The following is a 26,797-nucleotide window of genomic DNA, read 5'->3' as shown; positions in this document are numbered from 1 at the left end:
AAAAAAATCGGCCGATAGTGTTGCCATCTATGGCCGAGGCCGAGAACTTTTCAGACCACCTCTGTATGTGCAGACCTTTTAGTATACTACCTGGGTTTCATTTTTCCCTGTTTGGAGTAAATGATTAGAAAGGCCAAAAGTCTAGCTTAAGGAGATACGCATGTATGGTGGAAAAGGGCATCTAAAGGCCGTTTTCAGCAGGGTCATCATCATCATTATCAGCAGTGGCTTTAGCAGGCACTTCAACGCCCATAACCTTCCAAGTATCTCTGGATTTCCTAACAGTAATACGAGGATAAGGTGGTTACCCCTATCGTTTGTCTGTTTTGAGGGATGAAAAACCTGAGTTTCCATGTGAAAAAACCCTCTATCTTCGTATGAGAATAGCTAACTCACCTTTAGTCGAAAGAGACCAGATAAAGGTTTCTCACGGCATGGATGGGAATCAACCCAGGTCTTTCCAACCAAAGGGCTTCATCTGCACTGACTGAGCTACAGAGGCTCTTATTACTAGAGTAGCTAGGTAAAATTCTCCATGTTCATGGTTTACCAACAAATCCATTACTGTATATTTCATAAACAACAACTGAAAAGACAGTTATTTCTCTTGGCAGAGACAGTTATCTCTGCTTGGCTTTTCATGGTTGTTTAAAGCAAGATGAAACTGAGAGGAACATGAAATATAAAGTAACCGATTCTTTGCTAAGCCATGCACATGAAAATTTCACTCAACTTATCTGCAAATTGTGGTCTAAGTGATGTTCTCAACACGGCAAATTTCCTAAACTTTCCTGAATCACTTCACAAATATGCATATTCTAGTTCTAATCTCAATAATGTTCATTCTTAGTCTTTCTAATTTCTGCAAGTGTTATATTTATTTCCATTATATTTTCTTGTACAGTGGTCTTTTAATTCAAAATCTATGGAACACTTGTAGCTAAAACTAATTTGTGCCCCCCCCCCCCATCTAGTAAAAGTGTTCAGCAGTTTTTGCAGAACACAATTTGAAAACCAACCACTCATTTCTCTAACTCATTCCCTTTTTATGAGGAGAAACTGAAAATTGTTGATCAATTTTTTAAAAAAACTTTTTTATTTTTAATTTTTACTTGCTGTATTTATAATTTTATGAACTTTGTATTTTATAAAACTGAAGAGTATTTTGCAGTTCCAGCAAGTATCAATACTGCCTTAGCTGTTATCACATTCTGAATATGGTATATCTCTCTTTCTCTCTCCTGCCCATCCATATAAGAGGACATGAAAATAATATAAGTTTCAAGCTAAAAGTGTCATTGTTCACAAACAATTTGAATATCACCGCTCCACTTTTAATGAGGAGTAAATTAAGAGTGCCAAAATTTTTATTTTTCATTTGATATTCTGATGTATTGTAATGATGTGAAATCTCATAGAATACAAACTGTATTGCATTTTACCATTTCAACAGATGACAACACTCCCCTGGCTATTATGGCATTCTGGATATAACCTTTCTCCATATAACATCACACCAAAGGAATGATCTTATAGCAGGCAATCAAGGACGATATTGTAAACAGTAGTAAGAAATGTAAAAATCCACTGGAACAAGGCTGTCTTACATGGCGGAAGTTATTAGTTAAACAAATCCTTCTGGTGGATATATGCTAATCCATGTTTGAGCTCTTCCCATTACCAATGTATCACCTGGAATGACACTTTTCTCCATAAAGTCCACAACTCAAAATAAATATGTCAGTGGGCATGCTGAGACTAAAAAAAAAAAACCACAAACTCTGCTGTTCCAGTGAAATGGAGAGTTTAACATGTTAGAATGGTATTAGAGCCAGTACAGGTTTGTTATCATCTTCACATAACAATCCTGTAAAGAAATTTACAGAGATTGTTATCCAGAAAGAATTAAACACATTAAGTATTCATCTTTCATTACTGTACCTAGCAACACTGCAACATGCCAAATAATAATAATAATAAAAAAAAAATGGTAAAAACTGATTTACCCTAGTAATACCATTTCTTTTTCATTTTCTTCTTTCACACTCTGCTGGGACCTTCTCTATCCTGGCATTTCAAATCTACATATGCACCTTGAGCACCTTTCAAATTTGAATTAAGCCAGTAGTTATAGGAATGATATAATGTTATCATTTTTCAATAACAATATTTGGTTGTATTTTTAAAAAAAGAAATACAATGTCGAAATTTCTTTCTTTAAAAGTGAGTTATTTAATTTAAAAGCCATGTGCTATGTCATTCCAGATAAAGACAAATGTGCTTTTCTAAATATAACTGATTTCAATGAGTCAAGTTACACCATATATTAAATGAAATACAGATAAATATAAAGCTAAAAATATACTGCTAATATAGATTTGATTATCAGAGCAAAGATATATATGCATAGGGAGGTACTATATCAGTTTGCAGCTCCAGCATGAAAAGATACATAGATCATTACACTGTTTATTGTACAATTGTGGCAAACTGAACACAGAATAGTCCAAGTCCTGTATTTTACATTTTTATATAACTAATGTTCATATCAGACTTAAGATCGCACTGTTTTAAAGGTTAAAAATGGGTCAACAAAGTTACCAATTCTTTAAAATTACATCCAAAATGAAAATGCACGGTTAGCCTAGTGGCTGTGCGCTTTGCAACCATGTGCTTGGGGAAGGAGTGTCCTAGGTTCGATTCCTGTCGGTGACGTGAGGAGCTAAAGGATCTTGCTCAGCCATAGCCAAGTTAGCCGGTCTTGGGCATGGACAGTAGGGTTTTGTCCCCCAGCTTATCCTGGGGTTTTTCATCCTGCAAAGCAGGTAAACCGGCCTTGAGAACTCAACACTACAGGACATAGGATATACCAGGCATAGGGCTGACCACCTTATCCTGTGAATGGTTTGAGGCCCGATGATTAATAAAGCCCTCGACACCGCAAGGTAAAAGAGGGTACAAAGAAGATATGAGATAAGATGAAAATGCACAGAAAAATAGCATCATACTGCTCTCCAATAGATGTGATGTCATGTCCAGTTTTTTATTCTGTACTGTATGTCCCTACTCTGTAAACTTCTGACATTACCAACATGAAAAGATAACATAATAAGCAATAGAATCCCTGAAAAAAATCAACAAATCCCAAAAAAGTATCAAAAACACAACAAAAATCTCATTAAAAATAAACCACATACTTTTTAAATCCCCTTCAACAACATAAATGACAGAAAGTATTTTTAACTTGGGTATAGTTATGTTAAAGATACCAAGCAATTTTAAACCTGGTTTTACTCCATTTTTCCCAAGTAAGCAAACAGACAAAATGTCAAGTTTGCGCCTGCAAATGATGCAAGACTAGCTGATCCCACAGGTGGTGCAAGACCAAGACAACTCGTGGTAAAGGTGGAGCAAGCTCTGATCACTAATCTTAATATTTACCCTTAATGCCAAAACACATCTCCAAGAAGGAGATGTATGATGTTTTGTATTAAAGGCAAGGGGCCACTACCCAGACCGGTTTCGACCTTTATTGAGGTCTCATCAGTGGGAGCCAGGTTGCTCCACCTTTACCACGAGTTGCCTTGGTCTTGCACTACCTGTGGGATCAGCTAGTCTTGCATCAATTGCAGGCGCAAACTTGACATTTTGTCTGTTTGCTTACTTGGGAAAAATGGAGTAAAACCAGGTTTAAAATTGCTTGGTATCTTTAACAAAACTATACCCAAGTTAAAAATACTTTCTACATTTACATCTCCTCCTGAGATTTTTATTTAATAAGATTATAACACCTTATGGTAACTTGTTTTAGTAAAATACTTACAAGCTCTGCATTACTAAATCTTGGTATTTCTAGCCTGGCTCCCACTGATGAGACCCTTTTTCAGCAGCCCTGAGAGAAAGCTCCATGTTCCAGTCCTTCAAACCTGTTCCAGCAGATTCCAGCAACAGTTTAGGAGAACCGAAAAGAGAGCTCCGATTGAAGTCCTGCCTTGGTAAGATTCCTTTGTTCTTTTTGTGGTTTTTTTTAGGCCTATACACAGCATTCCGCTATTTTATAGGAATAGACTATCCATGGAAAGTCTTCTTCTTTTCTTTCGTTAAATAATGTCTTCGGTTTTACCGAGGGTAAGAACCCTCGGGTTCGAAATAGATACTGGTATTCACCAGAGGACGTTTGCGAGGGCTATTATTGACTGCGTCGGGGCAGACAATATTTCTGGTTTCGCCCCTTATGGGGGGGGGGGGAAGGTTTCAAGTTGTATGCAAAGACGCTGCAACTAGAGAAAAACTTCTGGAAGGAGTCGAGTGCGAGGCAAAAATTTTTCAACCTTTTGTGGTAGGAAGCTTTGTCAAAAGAGTAAGAATAGATCGTTTTCCGCTTGAATACTTAGAAGAAGACAATGACATCGTAACTAAAGTATTCTCGAAATGGGGAGCTGTTCGGGATATCGAAATTGGCACGGACGCTGAGATCCCACAATGGAAATCTGGTGAAGTCACCTTTTCCATCTTGATGAAGGCAGAAATTCCGAATTTCGTCAAGATAGGATCGGCCAGGGTAATGGTGAGTTACCCAAGAGTAAAGAGGCAATGCTTTAGATGCGGTGCCCTCACTCATCTAGGGGCCCAGTGCCCGAAGTTAATATGCAAGAACTGCCTAACGGCAGGCCATACAGTAGCACAGTGCCAGTCAGCATGTCTAAAATGCGGCACTAACGGCCATAAGGTGGACACCTGTCCGGACAGAAACCTGGCCGAAAAATTGGGAGGCAGTATTATGCCCAACACGGAAGCAACAGCCAAAAATGTCATTGGCGCAGAACCGAATGAGTTCCCTACCCTGAAGGCCGCGCATGAGGGAACAACAAGAAAGAATCATGCCGCCACGTCTGAAACACTGCCGAATACACCAATAGAGAAACCTACAACCAGGAAAGACAAAAAGCAGAAAGAACCAGCCACCGAGCAAACCGCCACTACAAATGTAGCAAGCAACCGAAAATAACCAGCAGCACCAACAAAAAGGAACTATCACTGCAGTCACAATAGATGAAGACACGGAGGCAGTAGATATGGAAATCAACAATGCAGAAAGCACACAAAAGAGGCCAGCCAGCCCTGAAGAAGTAAATATAAAAAAACCAAAACCAGCTGAAGTTGGAAAAATAAAGTCAACTTCAGAACCCACAAAGTTCCCTCACGCAAAGGCCAATGCATCTATATTGCAGCTCTTAAAAGATTTCCCCGAGGAGGAGGCGAGACTACGAAAAGCAATAGAAACATTCGGAGACATTCAACTGATACTCACAGGACAAAACGGGCCAAGAGTCGTCAGTGCAGAATGGAACGACGTGTTTGTCGATAATATAGATGAAATCACTCCTGAAAAGATCATTGGTCTTATCGATGCAGAGGACGACGTGGGACTAGCACTGCACAGAGGCCTCTACATGCTAAACCACGTCCGTGGAGACAAATTAGCAGATCTCATAATTAAAACCCACAACAATAGACAGCAGGAGGATTTAAACCTCGCCTAACAAGTCAGTTGACTCCTAGTATTGATCTGCCAGAGAGGGGGGGGGGAATTCTGGTTTGTTTTTTCTTCTTTTTGTCCTCTTTCAGATTAGAATTTTTGTTGTAAAAAAGGTCTATGTCTATTCCACACAGGAGGGGGTATCCTGAGAACCTGGGCTGCGAAGGCTTACACCGAGGCGGTGCAGCTCCTTGTGGGCTGCATCACCCAGGCCAGGCTCTGCCCCCGCTCTTCTCATTATTAAACTGGTCATTCAGGTTGAAATTTCAGAATTTACCTAGTTTCTTACAAATTGTTATATGTAATTTTTAATGTTATTTACTAGTTCCTCTTTTTCATGTGGTGCTTCTTTCATTTGTTTTTCCCCACTTTCCTCAGCAGACACCTGAACAGGTGACTGACCAGGGAAAGCTGAAAAGAACGGATGGAGGGAGATAATGTCGGAGATCTGCTTGGTGCTGACATTTAAGTCAGGCCAAGTAGATCGACTGAGGCCTCTTTTAACTATCTACTACTATCCACTCTATCTTTTCTCCTCCTCTCTCACTATCAAGCTGACTCTCAGCACAACTTTTTTTAAAATTTAAAGAGGCCAGTGATGAAAGGCATGAACTCCCATTCTACCTCAATAAAGGTCGAAACCGGTGTGGGTAGTGGCCCCTTGCCTTTAATACAAAACATCATACATCTCCTTCTTGGAGATGTGTTTTGGCATTAAGGGTAAATATTAAGATTAGTGATCAGAGCTTGCTCCACCTTTACCACGAGTTGCCTTGGTCTTGCACTACCTGTGGGATCAGCTAGTCTTGCATCAATTGCAGGCACAAACTTGACATTTTGTCTGTTTGCTTACTAGGGAAAAATGGAGTAAAACCTGGTTTAAAATTGCTTGATATCTTTAACATAACTATACCCAAGTTGAAAATACTTTCTACATTTACATCTCCTCCTGAGATTTTTATTTAATAAGGTTATAACACCTTATGGTAACTTGTTTTGGTAAAATACTTACAAGTTCTGCATTACTAAATCTTGGTATTTCTAGCCTGGCTCCCACTGATGAGACCTCAATAAAGGTCGAAACTGGTCTGGGTAGTGGCCCCCTTGCCTTTAATAGAAAACATCATACATCCCCTTCTTGGAGATGTGTTTTGGCATTAAGAGTAAATATTAAGATTAGTGATCAGAGCTTGCTCCACCTTTACCACGAGTTGCCTTGGTCTTGCACTACCTGTGGGATCAGCTAGTCTTGCATCAATTGCAGGTGCAAACTTGACATTTTGTCTGTTTGCTTACTTGGGAAAAATGGAGTAAAACCAGGTTTAAAATTGCTTGGTATCTTTAACATAACATAAATGACACACTATCACTTGCATGCATCTAAACCTGATGTTATTTCATATTGAACCTCAACTAGCATGCCTTAACTAAATTCTACACAATTCCTTCTATAAAAAAGGCAGAACAAGTGCATTTGTCAGACTTGACATTCTTGAATGTGCTCTAGCTAAATTTTCTTGGCTCACTTTGCTGCTCTGGTAATTCAGATGACTATGTTGATCATTTTATTTATTTCCTTCAGCCTAATTATCCAAGCAGAGAGATCATCAGAAATTAAATATGCCAAGAAATTATATTCTTAGTTTCATCCTTTATCCAACATAAGCTAACAAAGTTTGCACATGAAGTCACTTCACTACTGATCTACTTGTGTACAGGGACTAATGACTTCATATCAATTAAAGTGAGAAAATAACTTTTAACCATGCTACTGGCCAAGACGTATATATACGTCCAAGTTATCATGGATGCGAAGTGCATATTAAAATTGTAATACCATTGATATTACATTGAAATATATGATGGATACGAAGCATATGAGGATGCGTATTTGATCCATAATGGCCGGTAAGGTGGTCAATAGGAAGCACATAAGCATTTGAAATCACTGGATCAGTTATTAAATGAGGAAATTCACCACTAAACATGATGCCAAAAAAAGTATTATCGATTAGTTTCAATTCTTAATAAATGAGTAACTATATTAAGGCAAACGCTTACTTTTTTTTTTTAAATCCAGATTCTCTTTCTGAGAATGAGGATTTTAAAAAAAATCAAAAAGACAAAACAGAATATTGATAGATCAATCAGCTAAACAGAAAGAAAACAACAATTATTAAGGCACAACTTAAGAAAAATGATGGAATATTACTATTCTTAATCCCTATTTGTAGTTTCATTAGGAGGTAGTTTCTCAGTCTATGACAGTTTGCCTGCCTTATAATTCCACATAAATTCCTTCAACTCCTAGACATGTTTGCATGTCTATTCTTTCTCTAAGTCCATTTCTCTGATGCTATGACCAAATTCAAAACTTTTGAACCTTGTTTTTTTATACTACATGTTGCCTAAGACGTGTGTCCCTCAAGAATTCCAGAAATTCCATTTGCTTGCTACATGCTGTTTCCTCTTCCTATTTATACTACTGTAGTTAAAATCTCCCATATTGATCACTCATTTTGCAGTTGCCAAATTCAACTGTCTAAACATATCATGCTCGTCACTATGTGTTATAGTTCGCCCACCGTTTCCAGGTCCCTGCTTCGCGTCTTTCCAAGAATAGTCGATTCATGCTGAAGGGGGGAAAAATGAAGGACGTCTGAATTGGTTGCCAACACGCGAAATCACGTGCTTTATAGGTAAAATTTTCCAACTGTTATACAAGCAACATAGTTAACTACAATAATCATAAAAGAGAAGTTAATTTTCCGACCGGTAATAATAAACAACTCATCCCACTATACGGACTGATTACCCTATTATCGGAATGGATTCTTCTTTTTCTGAGATGCGCAGAAGTGTCGAGGAACCTCAAATCGGTGGGCGAACTATACTGCCTTATAGCAACACCCCACTGCATATCCTGTCCATCTCCACTTCACACTGTATACTCTCAAAAACCTTAAGTGCCATTCCCTCCAAATCCTCCACTCTGAGAGGACACAACTCATCACATATCATAAGTAATGTTATACCCTGTGCTTCTACTCCTGTGAGTATATATCATCTGCCAACAATGTTTTACTGATCCCAATCATCTCTGGAGAGGTTGGGGCTATGAATGACTCTAATTCATCTTTTTTTTTGTGTCCCTGATACTCCTAGTGGTCATACAATATTCTCAGAAAAAATAAAGAAAATTGCATTTCACTGCACTCATCATCTTTTATTTGAAGATTAATCAAAACTATTTATAACATTAATAATTATTTCCAATAATTTTGAGATCAGCTAGAGTAGAAAAAAATGAAATTAATTAAAATCTAGGTTCTCCCATTAATCACACTTTGAGACTTGAAAGATTTAATTTATAAGTAGGTAAGCTGGGGGAAATTAAAAATAACTCATGCATTAGATATCAGATATTCTAATTTAGTGACAAAGAAATCATTAGGCCAAACATGAAATGAATCCTAAACTTCAAACTTATTTACAAATATTAAACAAGAACTTGGAATCAAAATCATGACATTCTGAAATCCTATGCAACATTCAAGTGATTCTTTTAAAAAATTTAACATAAAATACAATTTATTTATATATAACTGTACATTATTCAACAAACTGTTAAAAGACAGATATTCTCATACCACCTTCAGACTGTTATGTTCCACTTTCAGACTCTTATGTGCAGACTTCAGTGAACTATATGTTGTTGCTAAACATTCATAATCTGATGTTAGCTGTTCGTGGAGATTTTGAAGCACTTCATGATCACTCATAAGAGAGCAGTGGTTGGAACGCAATTCTTGAAGTTGCTGCTGAACCTACAGAATAAGTCTTTCTTAGATAACTCATTGAATTTATTTCATCTTATATAATTTTTTATATTAACATTACAGAAATAACCAAATTTTCAGATCTACATAGTCTCATATATTACTAAAATGGATAACGTACAGAGGACTTAGACTTTAAAAAATCAAGCAGAAAAGCATGGAGCCTATTAAAGAAGTTAGGTGGAAGTAACCCAATCACTTGTAAAGATCTTTTGGTGACTCCAGATCAAATTGCCTGTCGAATAACCTCGCTGTCTAGCCGGATTCTTAGACACAGGCAATCAAATTAAAAATAGCAAAAGGTTTATTCATCATATTTGTTGTCATATAGTGTAAAGAATAATCAATCATTACTATTAGAATGTTAAACAAAATAACTTACATTTTAAACAAATATGAATATAATAGAAACACTTCTCTAAAAGAATCATAATCTAGCATTCTTAGATCATAAAACAAAAATGAAACTTCAGACTGACTAAATTACTCAAATAAAGACACTTCAATACCTCTTAAGACAATAATCAATCAGCACATGTAAAGAACATTCCTTTTCCTTTTGTCTAACTGTTATTAAAGCACTATAGTCCTGTCTTATTCTAATCAGAGTCCTTAATTCTTAAATTACAGTTAATTTTTCTTCCTCACACACGTTACTTGACAAAAAGGTTACAATACTGTACTTGATGATCCTTTATACTTGTCCCTTCGATTCCTGATTCTTTTTCTTTTAACTATTTCCTTTCCGTCGGTTTTACGGCTGGGATTCCTGCGATTGTTGGTTGGTCCACACATTGCTAGTATATCGAGCCTTATGTCAAGAACATTCTTGGCAAACGGTGATTCTGCATTCGCGTAGCACGTTACCGAGTCGCTGAGCTTTCCCATGAGTCCTACTATCTGTATAAGACATCTATCCTTTCATCATACGGCTTGAGCCCCGCAACCTTTTCAACTACCTTGCAGCATCTCCGACTGCTACTACCCAGGAGTGAGAGCAGAACTCCCTGCGAACTACACTTCCAGACGATCGAGAAGAGAAAACCACAAAAAAAAGCCTTTGGGGGGGGGTCCTAACCCTTTCATACTAACCCCCTATGGTAATCTCTCACTCATCACGTTTTTATTTGTACACGTGGGTCTCGCTTCCATAGCGTCTCCTCCAAACAGCTTAGGTCTCCACGTGCCGTATGCGCGCGAGACCGCTTGGGACAACTTCTTAATCCGATGGTTTGCCCTTGTACCGTGACCTTGTGTTCTCACTTTGTTACATGTAATTTATACAGCAATTTTTTGTGTATTAATCTTAACAAGTAATATAAAATTTACCAAACTTCATGATCAAATATACAATCTAGTAGAAATTCTTTTACATTGAAATATACACAATTTTTCTTCTTAATCACTGTATCCTATATTGTCAAGATATATATATATATATATATATATATATAATATATATACTAGGATGCAAGCATATCCTTTCAGGGTTTAACTTTAACTTATTAAAGAAATTTATTGTATAAATGTGTATAATGTAAAAATGGATAGAATACTTCATTGTTTTAATTAAAGGTATTTAAATAACCTTAATCTTCACAAAGAATTTTCGTATTATTATCACACTTCCATGGAGTCACACAACTCATCATGGAACGTCCTACCCAGCATGTTATACTGTGATATGAATTTCATCACTACCTGGTGTATGTAGTATGTGGCCTCCTTCGATGAGTCTGACTCCCTGGAGGTCTCTCTTAATAATAATAATAATAAAAATATTTGCAGCAGAATTCACATAAGATATTATCAGAAATTTTAAAATATTTGGAATAGGACCTTATTATTAAAGAAATTTATTGTATAAATGTGTATAATGTAAAAATGGAAAGAATACTTCATTGTTTTAATGAAAAGGTATTTAAATAGCCTTAATCTTCACAAAGAATTTTCATATTATTATCACACTTCTGTGGAGTCAAACAACTCATCACGGAAGGTCCTACCCAGCATGTTATACTGTGACATGAATTTCATCACTACCTCTACACTCACCACACTCACAGGCAATGTATTACAACCACTCACAAATTTCCATGCAAAATACCTATTCTGATCCCCTTATTCACATCTTCCTTATACAGATACCATATTATTATAAAAACCTCCATGAAGTCAAAGACTCATCGTGGGAGGTCCATTGTTATACACACAGTTTATCATACTGTGCCTTAAATATATTCACTGTCTCTGCATACACCACACTCTCGGGCAAAGCATTCCAATCACTCACCACTCTCCATGCAAAAAACCTGCTCCTCACTCCCTTGCTCACACCCTCCTTATACAGCTTCCAGGAATGACCTCTTGTTCTCCTGCTATCCTCACCCATTCTGTGCAAAACCTCCCTGACGTTAATCTGGTAATAACTACTTAACAGCTTATATGTCTCAATCACATCCCCCCCTCCTCCTTCTATCTACCAATTTCTGCAAATTGCAGTTTGTCAATCTGTCTTCATACTCTACATTCCAGAGACCAGAAACCACCTTAGTCAATCGTCTCTGAACTTTTTCCAACGCAATTTCATCTTTTTGAAAACCAGGTGACCAGATCTGTGCACAGTAATCTATACGTGGCCTGATCAAAGCCTTATACAAAGGAACCATAACATCCTTACTTCTACAAGTCAATGTCCTCCGCATCATTCCCATTATCCACTGTGTTGTCTTCACTATTTTAGTAACATGTCCCCGAAATTTTAGGTCCTTGTCTACAATCGCTCTCAGATCTCTAATTTCCTCTACCTTCCAAGATATTCGCACCGATTGTGTACTTTACATCCCATCTCTGCTTCCCAAATTTCCAAACCTTACACTTTGAAACATTGAATTGACATCCCCACTTATTTACCCATTCAGACAGTGTATTCAAGTCCTCTTGCAAAGCTACAGCATCCACACTACTCCTGATAGCTTTGCCCAACTTTGCATCATCTGCAAACAACTGCACATCACCATTCAGACCTCTCCAGATATTATTTACATACAAATTAAACAGCAATGGACCCAAAACAGACCCTTGAGGTACACCACTAGTAACTTTCCTCTTCTGGGATATCGCTCCTCCATAGACAACTCGCTGATACCTATCAGACAACCAATCTCCAATTCAGTGAACCAATCTACTGTTCAGCCCCATCCGTTCCAATTTAATTACCAGCTTGTCATGTGGCAATTTATCAAACGCCTTTGCAAAATCTAAATATACCACTGTATATGCAATACCCTTATCCAACGCATTTGTCACTTTATTATAAAAAGTAAGCAGGTTGCTAAAGCACGATTTTCCTTTAGTAAATCCATGCTGGCCACCAAAGAGTATTTTTCTGTTGTCAACCCAATTCTGAAATTTATTCCTAACTAACTTCTCTAATACCTTGACCACAACTCCAGACACACAGACTGGTCTATAATTCAAAGCCTTACTCTTATCACCTCCCTTATGAATTGGAACAATTTTACCCTCTTTCCACTCTTTTGGAACTTGACCAAGTGAGAGACTCATGTTGAAAAGATATACAAAAGCTGTTGTTAACTCTCTGGCACATTCCCTCAAGACATGTGGTGAAATAGCATCAAGTCCACAGCCTTATTTACCTCAAGTCTATTCAATTCCTCATATACCTCCTGTTCACTTACTAACAGTTCCTCCTCCTCCTCCTCTCCCACTGCTTTCAAGTTCTGCATGATGTCACATTCACAAGAATGAAATACCTTTAGAAATTGCTCACTAAATATCTCAACTATATCCTCCGCAGCGGTTATCATTCCTCCGTTTTCATCAATCAATTCCATACCATAATCATTCTTTCTTCTATTGGTGACATATCTAAAAAACTCCTTAGGATTTTTTTGGCCGCTTTAGCTAACTGCTGCTCATACTGCATTTTTGCTACCTTATCAAGCTAGTCACCTTCCTCGCCTGCTCTTTGTACTTCTCATGCAACTGGTTGTTATATATACTCATTTTGTGTTTCTTCCATAATACCTTCTTCTTCCATATTGCATGCCTTATCTCTTGATTCATCCATTTTACACCCACTCTGTTTACCCTCCTGACCCTTGGAATACACTCTGATATTGCCACCACCAAATAGTTCTTGAGTATGGCCCAAGCAGCATTGATATCCTTTCCATCCAGTTCTTCTTTCCAATTTATTATCACAAGCTATTTCCTGAGCTTTTCGTAATTACCAGTCTTATAATTCCACATATATCCCTTTCTAACAGACGGCCTCGAATGACTGGTCACCCTGCACGTGATCACCTCGCGGTCACTCTCACCAACTGGTGGAAGATTTGACACCTCATTTATAACAACATCATCTGATGAGATGATCAAATCCAATACTCTTGATCCTCGTGTACTCTCCGTTGCGTGCTGCCTAAGGTAATTATCTTTCAAAAACTCCAAAAATTCATTTTCTTTACCCCCAGATGCAGTCTCTTGCTTCCAGTCTATATTACCATAATTAAAGTCACCCATAATGATAACTCGTTTCTTGCTAGCTAGGCCAATTTGCCTATACATTTCCTTCTCATTACCCTCCATATTACCAGGTCTATAGCAACACCCAACTAAATATTTCATCCTGTTAACTTCTACCTCACACCATACGGCCTCAAAACCGTGACCACTATTTGCACCTTGCAATTCCACCTTAGATGGGCACAATTCATCTGCTACCATTAACAGAACTCCTCCTCCTCCCTTTCTTCCCTGTCTATCTTCACGAAAAATATCATATCCGTTCATCTCTATTCCTGTCAGGATGTCATCGTCATCTAACCACGTCTCACTTATACCAACAATTTTGAGGCGAACAGACTCGAGCAAAGCAACAATTTAGTTCCCCTTATTTCGAATACTTCTAGCATTAGTGAATAAACATAATAAATCATTACTGCTTCTACAAGTCCTAAGAACATCACTCCTGCGATGTGACTCTTCAATACCCTCCCCTGTCACTTCCTCTATATTACCACCAATTCTACAACTTTCTTCACACCTAAACTCTTTCCACCCATCCCAGTCCATCTCAATTTGTGTTTGTCCGCTTACACATTCACTTCTGAATTCAACACCTGCATGTTTCATAAAGTTTCTAAAGTTTATAAAGAGGCCATAAAGATGGCCTTTTGTTCTTCTCCTGTCTACACCAATTCTATGGAAAGTCCAATCCACATTGATCTGGTAATAACTCCTTATCAACTTACATTTCTTGATTATGTCCCCCCACCCCTCCTATCCACTAGGCTGCAATTTCATCTTCTCAGTCTGCCCTCAGATTCTACCATCCAAGAGACCAGAAACCACCTTAGTCAATCATTTCTGAGCCCTTTCCAACATCTCTAGATACTTTTGGAAACCCAGTGACCAAATCTGTGTATGGTAATTATATTTGGTCTGATCAAAGCTTTATACAATGGGATCATAACATCCTTACTCCTACAGGTCAGTGTTCTCTGCATCATTGCCATAATGATATTCCCACCAATCTTATACTATATATCCCATCTGGGGTTCCTGAATTTTCACACCCCATGCTTTTAAGTCATATCGCCTAATTCCTCTCTTACAGATTCAATTCAACCTCTATTTCATGAACACATGTTTCTGCACTGTCTCTTTACAGTACTTCCATGGTCACTGCTCCAGTGAACTGAAAACCATTATTCATCTGCTTTCTGTTCCTGTTTAATACAAGAGAGCAGCTGCCCAGCATCCCTTTACTGTGCAACTGCAAACACACTGAACCAGCTTCTCCTCCTCCTCTTTTATTCAGTCTACCTCTTCCCTCAGAACTGCCTTCCTCATGAAATATTCCCAAACAACTAAAACCTGCAGGTCTTCAAAAAACATCATTTGGTGATGTACAACTGTACATCACCAAACCTCCATCTCACTCCTCATCTGCACCCAGCACACACACATCACAGCACTGATGTGCTTGTAGTTCTCTCAACCTGTCATGTATGGGGTAAATATAAAAAAAACTTTCTACATTGAACTAGTAGTCCCATTCATTTATCCATTCACAAAGTCTATTCAAGTCACTTGCAAGGCTATAACATCTGATCTATAATAAATTTAGTTTAATCCTTTATCATTATAAAGGATGCATAACATTACACATATCTGCAAGGAGATGTGTTTTGCATTATGGGAAATACTGAGATAGGAGTGATATTAGCTTGCTCCACCTTTGCAACGAGTTACCTGGTGTTGTACCACCTTACCCCAGTCCTGAAGATACTTTCAGGCGAAAACTTTGTTTGCTCACACTTGGATAAAGGATTAAACTAAATTTATTATTATTATTATTATTATTATTATTCAGGCCTCCAAGGAGTCAAAAGACTCATCGAGGGAGGTCCTTTCTAAGACATAAAGTCTGTCAAGACTCATCGAGGAGAAGTCCCCCCCCCCCTGAGAAACACAAAGTTTATCATACCACTCCTTAAACCCACTGACCGTTCTCGCTCCCACCACTCCATCAGGCAATGCATTCCACGGCTCAACCACCCTCCACACAAAGAAACCACTCCTTACCCTCTTGCTCACAGTTTCCTTTCGTAACTTCCAGGGATGGCCTCTTGTCATCACTCCTTCCCGCTGATCAACCAAGCGAAAGAACTCCCCAGTGTCAACCCTGTAACCACCTCTCAACAGTTTAAAAGTCTCAATCATATCACCTCTCCTTCTTCTATCCACCAAACTCTGCAGTCCACATTCTCTCAGCCGATCCTCATAACTATCCTTGTACAGTCCTGAAACCATCTTTGTCATCCACCTTTGTATCCTTTCCACAGTTAATTTATCCCCTTCAAATCCTGGGGACCAAATCTGAGAACAATAGTCCAAGTGTGGTCTGATCAGAGACTTATACAACGGAATGATAACCCTCTTATCTCTGCAGGTCAGTGTCCTTCTCATAATAGCAGCAATCCTCTGTGTTACCTTCACCACCTTTGCAATATGTCCCCTAAACTTCAGGTTTCTATCAATCATCAACCCCAGATCTCTTGTCTCCCCTACTTCCTCCAGTATAACTCCTCCCATAGAGTATGCAGCATCCCATCGATGTTTCCCAAACCTCCAGACCTTACATTCTGCTGCATTAAACTGACACCCCCATTCATTTGCCCATCTATCTAGCTTATTTAAATCCTCTTGCAGGGCTACCACATCTGCACTATTACTAATAATCCTTCCAAGCTTCGCATCATCCGCAAACAACTGAATATCCCCCTGCAATCCACTGGCTATGTCATTGATATAAAGGTTAAACAATATAGGTCCTAGTACTGAGCCCTGTGGGACCCCACTTGTAACCCTCTGCCTCCTGGAAACTGCTCCACCATACACAACTCTCTGATACCTATCAGACAGCCAATCCTGAATCCAGTTGACCAATCTGACATCCAGACCCATGTGCTGCAACTTAAATATCAGCTTATCATGTGGCACCCTGTCAAATGCCTTCGCCAAGTCTAAGAAAATTGCAGTATATGCCTTTCCCTCATCTAATGCTCTTGTAACTTTATTATAAAAGGCTAGCATATTGCTAAAACAAGAGCGTCCTTTCACAAATCCATGTTGATTCTCACAGATAACATTACCCTCATCTGCCCAATGCTGTACACGGTCCCTCACTACTTTCTCCAAGATCTTAACAACTACTGATGACACACAGACTGGCCTATAATTAGACACTTCCAGTCTGTTACCACCCTTATGCAATGGCACTATCTTACCTTCCTTCCATTCCCTGGGCACCTTTGCCAAAGCCAGACTTTCATTGAAAAGCCACGTTAAAGGTATTGTCAATTCCCTAGCACATTCTCTCAAAACTCGTGGCGAAATACCATCCAGTCCAACAGCTTTACTGACATCCAGAGTACTCAGTATCTGAAACACACTCTCTTCCTGTACCTCCAGACCTCGTACCAGTCCTATCCCTCTAGCATTAAAACTGACTCCTCTAGGATGAAATACTCCAATAAAGTGTTCATTGAACAATTCCACTATGTCCTCTGCATCAGTCACTCTATTCCCATTTTTATCCCACAATATCATTCTTCCACAGTCATTTCTCCTCTTACTGGCCACATAGCTAAAAAATTCCCTAGGATTTTCTTTGGATCTTAGGGCCAATCTCCTCTCATATTCCAGTTTCGCTTTCCTTACCACACGAGTCACTCTTCTGGCCTGTGTCTTATATTCCTCATGCATCTCTTCACCTGTCTCCTTATATCTCTTCCATAGCCTCTTTTTCGCATGCAATTCCTGTTTAATATTGTTTGTCATCCACTTTACTCCAAATTGCGCCCTCTTCTTCACTCGTGGTATACAACTTACCATTGCTGATAACAAATATTCTTTCACAATTTCCCACGCACTGGTGATATCCCGGCCTTCCAATTCCTCCCTCCATGAAACTTCCCGAAGTTGACGTCTAAGACTATTATAATCACCTGCCTTATAATTCCACATAAGTTCCCGTCTCTTTGATACTCCTGCATGTCTATTCATTTTCCAAGTCAAAACCATATGGTCACTCTCTCCAACTGGTGGGAGAGACGTCAACTCAGTTATTATCAACTCTTCTGATGCTATAACCAAATCCAAAATTTTTGAACCTCTTGTTCCCTCTGTTACATGTTGCCTAAGACATTTGTCCCTCAAGAATTCTAGAAATTCCATTCCCCTATTGTTACATGCATCTTCCTCTCTCCAATTTATACTACTGAAGTTAAAATCTCCCATAACAATCATTCTTCTTGCACTTGCCAAACTTAGCTGTCTAAACATCTCCTGGTCCCCATCCTCTGTGCTCCTGGGTCTGTAGCAACACCCCACAAAATATCCTGTCTTGCCTACCTCTACCTCACACCATGCGCTCTCAAAATCATTTGTCTCACTACCTTCCAAATTCTCCACTCTTAGAGGACATAGGTCATCACTTATCATAAGCAGCACCCCACCACCACGCTTTCCCCTCCTATCCTGGCGAAAAATGCTATACCCAGCGACTTCTATTCCTGTTTTTATATCCCCTTCTGTCAACCACGTCTCAGTGATCGCAATAATTTTGGGCCAGGCTGATGCTATCTGCGCCACCAATTCCTCTCCCTTATTCCAGATACTCCTGGCATTAGTATAAAGCATATAAATGCCATTGTTTCTATACCCAGCATTATCCCTTCTAGACTCCACTGGGCTCAGTCTTACCTGACATTGTCTCCCTTCTCCCAAGTATCCATTCCCACAAGAGGCCACCCCTGCTATCATCCTCCCTGGGACACACTGACTCGTTCAGAACAGCAATCTCTCCAGATGCCTACGTCCTTCCTCATTCAAATGCAAACGGTCTCTCGCAAACAACTCCTCTCTTTCCTCAAACGCACTCCAAGCATCCACATATACCAGTCCTCTCTTGTCACACATTCTCGCTATTATGCCATTCAATATCACCGCTCTTCTGCTCAGCTGATCATTATCATACCTAGGCAACACGCACACTATTTTTCCTCTCTCTCTGTCTTCTTCCGTACAGTCTCAAGCAAAAATCTCATATCTCTCGCTGCCCGACTTACATTACCACTCAAGTCATTCGTTCCTACCATCACAATCATCTCATCCACCCTTTCACTTCTCTTAATTGCCATAGCCACCCTTTCTATTGTTCCTCCTGGCAAACACTCCTCACGCATCCTATCCTGAACACCACGGATCATTGAGTCACCATACATTATACCTCTTACCATTCCATCGCTCCTATTGTTTCCATTCTCTCCTCTTCTTTCATTCCCATACCTCTCTCTTCTACTGTTTCCATTCTCTCCTCTTCTAGCACTCCCATACATCTCTCTCATTCCCTCTCTCCTACTGTTTCCATTTTCTCCACTTCTAGCACTTCCATATCCCTCTCTCATTCTGTCTCTCCTACTACTGTTTCCATCCGCTCGTCTTCTAGCATTCCCATACCTCTCTCTCATTCCATCTCTCCTACCGTTTCCATTCTCTCCTCTTCTAGCACTTCCATATCTCTCTCTCATTCCGTCTCTCCTACTGTTTTCATCCTCTCGTCTGCTAGCATTCCCATACCTCTCTCTCATTCCTTCTCTATTTATTATAACTTTTTCTTTTAAGGTTACACAGTGATCAGCATTCATATTTATGAATTTAGGGACACAAAACACATGTGTTGAAAAGATTATTTTACTGATTAATAATAAAATATTAACTTGACATTTCGACCCCTGTATTGAGGTCATCATCAGGATGCATGTGTATAAGAACCAAGCTACATGCTGTTGCACTCTATACAGGAAAATTACATCTACATTGTTAACTAATCTTTTTTCTTAGCCTGCCCTCTAGTGATAAAAAAATTACCAGTAAAAACTACAATAAACTCTGCTAAAGTCCTCACGTACTAGGATTCTTCTGGAATTATACAGTTTATATTGTTATACTACGATTATCTTCTATCTTCTAATATAAACTGTATAATTCCAGAAGAATTCCTAGTACGTGAGGACTTTAGCAGAGTTTATTGTAGTTTTTACTGGTAATTTTTTTTTTTTAATCACTAGAGGGCAGGCTAAGAAAAAAGATTAGTTAACAACGTAGATGTAATTTACCTGTATAGAGTGCAACAGCATGTAGCTTGGTTCTTATGCATATGTATCCTTCTGATGATGACCTCAATACAGGGGTCGAAATGTCAAGTTATTATTTTATTATTAACCAGTAAAATAATATTTTCAACATGTGTGTTTTGTGTCTCTAAATTCATAAATATAAATTTATTATAGTCTAACCAAGTGAAAAATAAACTTTCAACATCTGATCTACTCTTCATAGTTCTTCCAAACTTTGCATCAACTGCACACAAATGTACATCACCAATCAAGTCCTTTCCAATATTATTTACATACAAAAGCAGTAACAGCTCCAGACCTTTTGGACATATCACAAGTGACTTTCCTCTTCTGGAATATCGCTCTCCCATACATAACTTGCAAATACCTATCAGGACAGCCAATTTCCAATACTGTGAATAATCTACTACCCAACTTTCATCTGTTCAAATTTAATTACCAGCTTGTCATGTGGCAATCTATCAAGGTTTTAGCAACATTTAAATATACCACTGTGTATGCATCCCCTTTGTTATAGGAAGTAAGTGGATTGTTAAAACATGATGATCTTTCTTCAGCAAATCCATGATACCTATCAGAGAATATTATTGTTGTTACTCAATTCTGAATCCTGGTTCTCACCAGCCTTTCCAACACTTTTACTGCAACTTTTACAGACAAACAGACTAATGTGTAATTCAAAGTCTTAGTCTTATCATCCCTTTTATAAAGTAGAACAATTTTGCCCTCTTTCCACTCCTTTGAAATTTGGACACGTCTACGACTCACGTTAAAGAGGTAAGTTAAAGCCGATGTTAATTATCTGGAACATTCCCTCAAGATGCATAGTGATAAATCATTAAGTCCTACTGCCTAACTGACATCACTTAATTCCTCAACCTTCTGCTTACTCGCCATCAGTGGCTCCTCCTCTTAAATTCTGCATGATGTTACTTTCACAAGGATGAAATAAAATACCTTTATGAATTGCTCATTTAAAATCTCTACTATATCCACCTTAGTGGTTATCATTCTACCATTTCCTCCAACCAGTATCATCCTTTCTTCTATGACCACGTATTGAAAATTTCCCCAGGATTTCTTTTGGCCTCATTAGCTAATTACTGTTCATATTGCACTTTTGCTACCCTTATTGAGTCACCTCTTTTTTTTGTTCTTTGTACTCCTCATGCAACTGACTATTATCATCACTCATCTTGTGCTGCCACCTTATTTGATCTCCTGATCTTTGGAATGCATTGCCTCTGGCAGATTGTTCCTGAACATTTCCCAAGAAGCACTGATCTCCTTTCCATCCAATTCTTCATTTCATGATATAGCTGCAGGTTGTCTCCTAAGATTGTCATAATCACCACGTTTATAGTTCCACAAATATTCCATTTCACAGAAATCCCAGATGGTTAAAGTGCTACAAAGTGATTACTTGAATCATGGTCAGCCATATAAGGATTTCTGTGAAATGGAATATTTGTGGAACTATAAGGTTTGGTGTTACTATAGACCTGGTAATATGGAGGAACAGTGAGAAGGAAAATTATAGGCAAATTGGTCTAGTTAATAACAAAAGGGGGTGATCATCATGGATCATTCTCTTTGCTCTCCCAGATGCTGTCTCTTCCTTCCAATTTACATTACCATAATTAAAATGATCCATAATGATCACCCTTTCGTTATTAGCTAGACCAATTTGCCTATAATTTCCTTCTCACTCTTCCTCCATATTACCAGGTCTATAGTAACACCAAACTAGATATTTCATTGTGTTCACCTCCACCTCACTACTTCCAAACCACTGTCACTCTTTCCATCTCCACCTTAGATGAGGATAACTTCTGCTACAATTAACAGCATTTATCCTGCTTTTCTGCCCTACCTATCTTCAAGGAAAACACCATATCCATCCATCTTTATTTGTGTAAGAATATCATCCTTATCTAACCATGTCTCACTTATTCCAGTAATTTCTGGGTGACTATATTCTATTAATGCTACAATTTCATTTCCATTATTTTTAAAAACTTCCGACATTTGTAAGTATATATAGCAGTTTATTTCTGGTTCTAGCATGGTTGGTGAGACTTCTTATTACAAGTCTCACCAACCCCACAAAATGTTCAAAATCATCTAAAAGTAAATGCCTTTCTAAAACTAAGGTAATAATTCAAACAATTTAGTAAAGATATAAAAAAAAAAAAAAAAAATTACAGTTAGTGAATTTTGCAAAAAAAAAAAAAATTTCAGTTCAACTCTTACTGAAAATGAATTATATGGAACTAATTCTTTCTTTTAAGGTTACAAGGTGGTCAAGCATTCATGGTTAAGAATTTAGGGAGACACAACACATGTGTTAAAATAATTACTTTACTTAATATTAAGAAAGTAACAATTGATGTTTAGACCTCTGTATTGAGGTCATCATCATCAGAAAAACACATACGTATAAGAAACACGTTACATGCTACTGCACTTTACAAAGTAAAATGAAACTAAGATACTTATTAATCTTTTATCTAGTCCTAATATTCATCATCATCAAATTCTTGATATATATACCCTCAAGGAGTGCACAGGATATGATAGTACTACATGAAAAATTTACATCATTACCAACTTCCTATCTATAATTTTCCTCCAAATCAATCTATTACCTGTCAAGACTCCAATATTATCAGATCTTATATTTCTATCGTCTAAGGCACTTTGCACCGTATCAATCCTCCTATATCTTGGTCTTCCTCTGAGTCATTTTCCTGCCAACCTTTCAGAGAACACTTGTTTTGCTAATCTTTCCTCGCCCATTCTGTTTAAGTGACCATACCACCTGAGATTAGCTCTGCTAACACATTCCTAGATGCTGACAATGTCAAGTTCTTTCCTAATGTCCTCGTTTTTAATATGATATTGCCAGCTGTTCATGCCCTAATCTTCCTCAGGACTCTCATATCTGCAGTCTCTAGTCTTTGGTCAAGTGTTTTACTTCTGACCTAGCTCTCAGATCCATAAGTTAAAATTGGTTTGAACACTGTTTTGTATACAGCTAATTTAGTGTTTTTTTGACTAATTTCTCCATTATTCCATATAAATTTATTCAGTTGACTTCTTACCATGCCAGCTTTGTTGATTCTGTTGTCTATTTCCATGTTTAATTTACCATCTTCACTAAAAATCATGCCTAAGTAGCTGAAATGTTTTACTTGTTCTATAGGTTCTCCATTCACCATGCAGTTGATAATTTGAATGCTTCTGCCTATTTTCATTGTCTTTGTCTTTTTAATGCTGACCTTCATACCATATCTATTACAACAGTTATTCAATTTAGTCAGGGAATCTTGCAGACTTGTAGCGGATTTATTTAGAAGTATAACATCATCCGCATAAAGCAAAGAACTTTCCTAATATTAAGTAAAGTAATTATTTTAAAACATGCATTGTCTCTCCCTAAATTCTTTAGGATTCTTTAGATTTCTTTTCATTGGAAGACACGAAGGGAGCTGTTCTTTGCACGGTGGAGGGAACTTTGCCCAGGTCACTGATGCAGGAATTGGAAGAAGAGCAATACAAGTAACTTGGCCTTGTCCTTTGGTGAGGTGACTACAGTACCACCTGGATGAGAGTTGTAGAAATCTGGGCAGGCAGAAGTTGTGCCCAGTGGCCTTGGCAAGGGACCAGGAAGGAGCGACTGTCGTATGGACAGTTTGCAGAATTTGGCCATTTCAAAGTCTGACTTGGACTTGACGATTCTTTTCCAACTGTTGCAGGCGTTGGTAAGGAGGTTTTTCTTTTGCAGCATTTTTACACTTTTTCTGAGAACTAAGGCTTGGATGGTGGCTGAGAATTTGGACTGGAATAGGGGATGAAAGTCTTCATTCCAATGAAAATGATTTCCGTTATTCGCTCTGAGCAGGTGTTTGGATCTGAGCAGTAACTGAACCATGGGAAGGAGGAATAGAAGTTATGGACATGAGACTGTGAACTGATGGGTGTAAATTGTTCTGCAGCAAAAGAGACTCGTATGAAGTTGTGGTCTGAGTTTCGAAGAGGAAAACCGACAACCACAGTATACCTGGAAGGGCAGCTTGTTAGGAAGAGATCAAGTGTGTTGGCACTTGATCTCTTCTATTATTCTGGTAGAAAAATTGATGGTAAATTACTCAGCATCCCTGCCTGCTTGATCAGTGAAATTGGAGAAGGGGAGCCAATATGAGATGTGGACATTGAAGTCCCTAAGAAGGATGACCTCACTATTGGGGTACTTAAGAGTGCAGAAAATCAAGCTTTAGAGACAGAGGTCAGAGAGTGGCTGACAGAGTCTGGAGAGCAATAGAGGGAGCATATGAAAAGGGCAGGTTGATTTGGTAGAGAGATTTTGAGCCATAGTAGATCAAACAGTGGGGATTCAAGTATTCGCAGTCTCTAGCATAGTTTGTTGGGCCTCACGAATGCATGTGCTATCCTTGTGGTGGAAAGAGCTGTGTAATTTAGTTTGGGCAGTTGAGGTTGCCAGTTGGTGTTTTGAAAGGAACAGTAGTTCTGATTTAGATGACTGTAGGTGGTGGTACACACAATTTATATTGCTGTTTAGGCTATGAATGTTGGTGAAGTTGATGTGAAAACTTTTCTTTTGGTAAGAATTTGTGTTTGTGGATTATTTGATTGGATTTCTGTTGTCTTTTATGGTTTGGGCACATTCAGAAGAAGAAGAAATGCAGAAGAAACTCGATAAATAGAACAGTATGACAAAGAATTATAGACTACATATTAATAGCAAGAAGAGCGAGAGCATGGTTTTGAATCAGAGTGAAAACATACAAGTTATCTGTGTTGAACTCAATTAGCAAGTCTTGAAGAATCGTGAAAAATTCAAATATTTGAGAAGTTTACTTTCTAGTGATGAAAATACTTAGTAAAAAAATAAATAAATAAATAAAATAAAAAAAAATCCGACCCAGTGGAATTTTCCTATGTGCATATTTATATAGCAAGAATATTTAAAAAAGAAGACTATGTAAGTAGTCTACTTTGGGACAGTGAAGTTCAACTGAAGTGTAAGCTTTTGATTAACAGAAGTTACTAATTTGCCCATTTTGTCTTATGCAGTACACATGGTAACTAACAAAAAGAGACATAAGTAGAATACAATGGAAATGAGTTTTTAAGATGATGTCAGCAAAACCAGTGTGAGACCATTGCCCTGCTTACTGGAAGCTTGAAGTGGCTTGAAAAAGTTCCATGTTTAGTCTCTAGAGCAGTTTCCAGATTACATAAAAATAAGGAAAATGAAAAAAATATATATATCAAATTAATAAATAGTAAAAATCCTTATTACTGTACTAATGTTCTATAAGTTTACAACCTTTTGTGAGCAGGAGTTACATTAAAAGAAGAGACAAAATAAGAAATGCTTGTGAACTCTTTCTTGAAATGGTTTGGAATGAATGAATTTAGACAGAAAATCAAGAATGTATGAAATGAAATGAAAATTGCAGGGGGGGGGGAGATAAACAAAATATAGAAAAGATGGAGAGACTAGATAAGAGAAGATTTAAAAAAATAAAAGAAACTAGCACAGGAACAGTGATCATGAAGAATGAATATGAGAGGACAGAAAGAAATATCTTGGATGACTCAAAAGTTTCTGTTGGAGCAGCTGTTAATAAAGAATGTTCCATAGCATTCTGCTGTGAACTTTGCTCGGTCTGTTTTCGTAACTATGATGCTGTTGTTGCAATGTAATTTATAGAGAGATGTAAATTCCATTTCGGAAATATTTTCCACTGAATGTTATGTTTCATATTAATATAGCTGCTGTTTTAAATGTGGAATAGGTGTGCTGAGTATTTTGGTAATCTTTCAAGTCATTTCTCTATGTTAGAAATTTGCGTGTGTTGACAAAAATTTGCCAAGAGACATTTCTTATAAAATAGAGGAACAATGACATTATACCCAAGTTTTTAAGTTCCAAATTCCCAGCCCACCACTATTCATTCTATATCTGAGTAGATACCTACTAATGAGGGGTGCACCACAAGAAGGTGAGAACTAATATCAAATCAGAAGCCCTGGCAGGTCAGTTCTTTGCATTCCTTTACCTGGAGGTCACTTTCCAGTTATCTTTGTCCCTTAAAATGACTCCAATAATCACTATTGGGAAAATAGTGATACATATTGAATTGCTAGGTAGATGACATTATGTCTGTGGGAATTCGTGGCATTAGGATAAGTTATAATAGTGAGTTTTCGAATCATCATTTTATCACATTTTTGAAGTCTATAACAGTGCTATAATACATAGTGTTTGAAAAGAGCTTGATTGACTTAAGAAACATGTTATATATATGTTTGACCCATTTTTATTGGCCTAAATGTCTGATAGTACCTAACGAATGATATAGAAAAACATCTGTTATCTAACTATGCTCACAAAAGGTCTACAATCTTCCAATAAGTGGAGATTATAGATTTTAGTTGCAGCTGTTTCTGTGGCAGTTGTAAGCATAATTATCAAGGAATGGCCTGATCTAATATTACTCTATTCTCAGAGTTAAAGTTTTCCTAAACAATACTAAAAAAAATTATAGGGATAAATCTTGGAAAGGCAATGGCAGTTTTTTTTTTTTTTAAAGCTAAATTGCGCAAGGATGTTTATATTGCATTTTAATTTTTTACTATACATCCTAATAAATAAT

General features: G+C 37.9%; 1 protein-coding gene across 3 annotated transcripts in view; it reads right to left on the bottom strand.

The window, feature by feature from the left end:
- Positions 1-26,797, bottom strand: part of Girdin (protein girdin) — a 576,472-nt gene that overhangs the window by 121,977 nt on the left and 427,698 nt on the right. For 2 of the 3 annotated variants that reach the window (XM_090411135.1, XM_090411137.1), the window contains exon 23: positions 9,190-9,366. In XM_090411135.1, coding sequence (XP_090267261.1) covers positions 9,190-9,366 — 177 coding nt within the window. The remainder of the gene's footprint in view (positions 1-9,189; positions 9,367-26,797) is intronic. The other variant, XM_090411136.1, reaches the window with a different exon arrangement.

Source organism: Typopeltis vanoorti, chromosome 21 (assembly GCF_054136105.1).
Source record: "Typopeltis vanoorti isolate ZY-2024b chromosome 21, IOZ_Tvanoo_1.0, whole genome shotgun sequence".
Lineage (NCBI taxonomy): Eukaryota > Metazoa > Arthropoda > Arachnida > Uropygi > Thelyphonidae > Typopeltis > Typopeltis vanoorti.
This window is presented reverse-complemented; position numbering and strand designations above follow the sequence as displayed.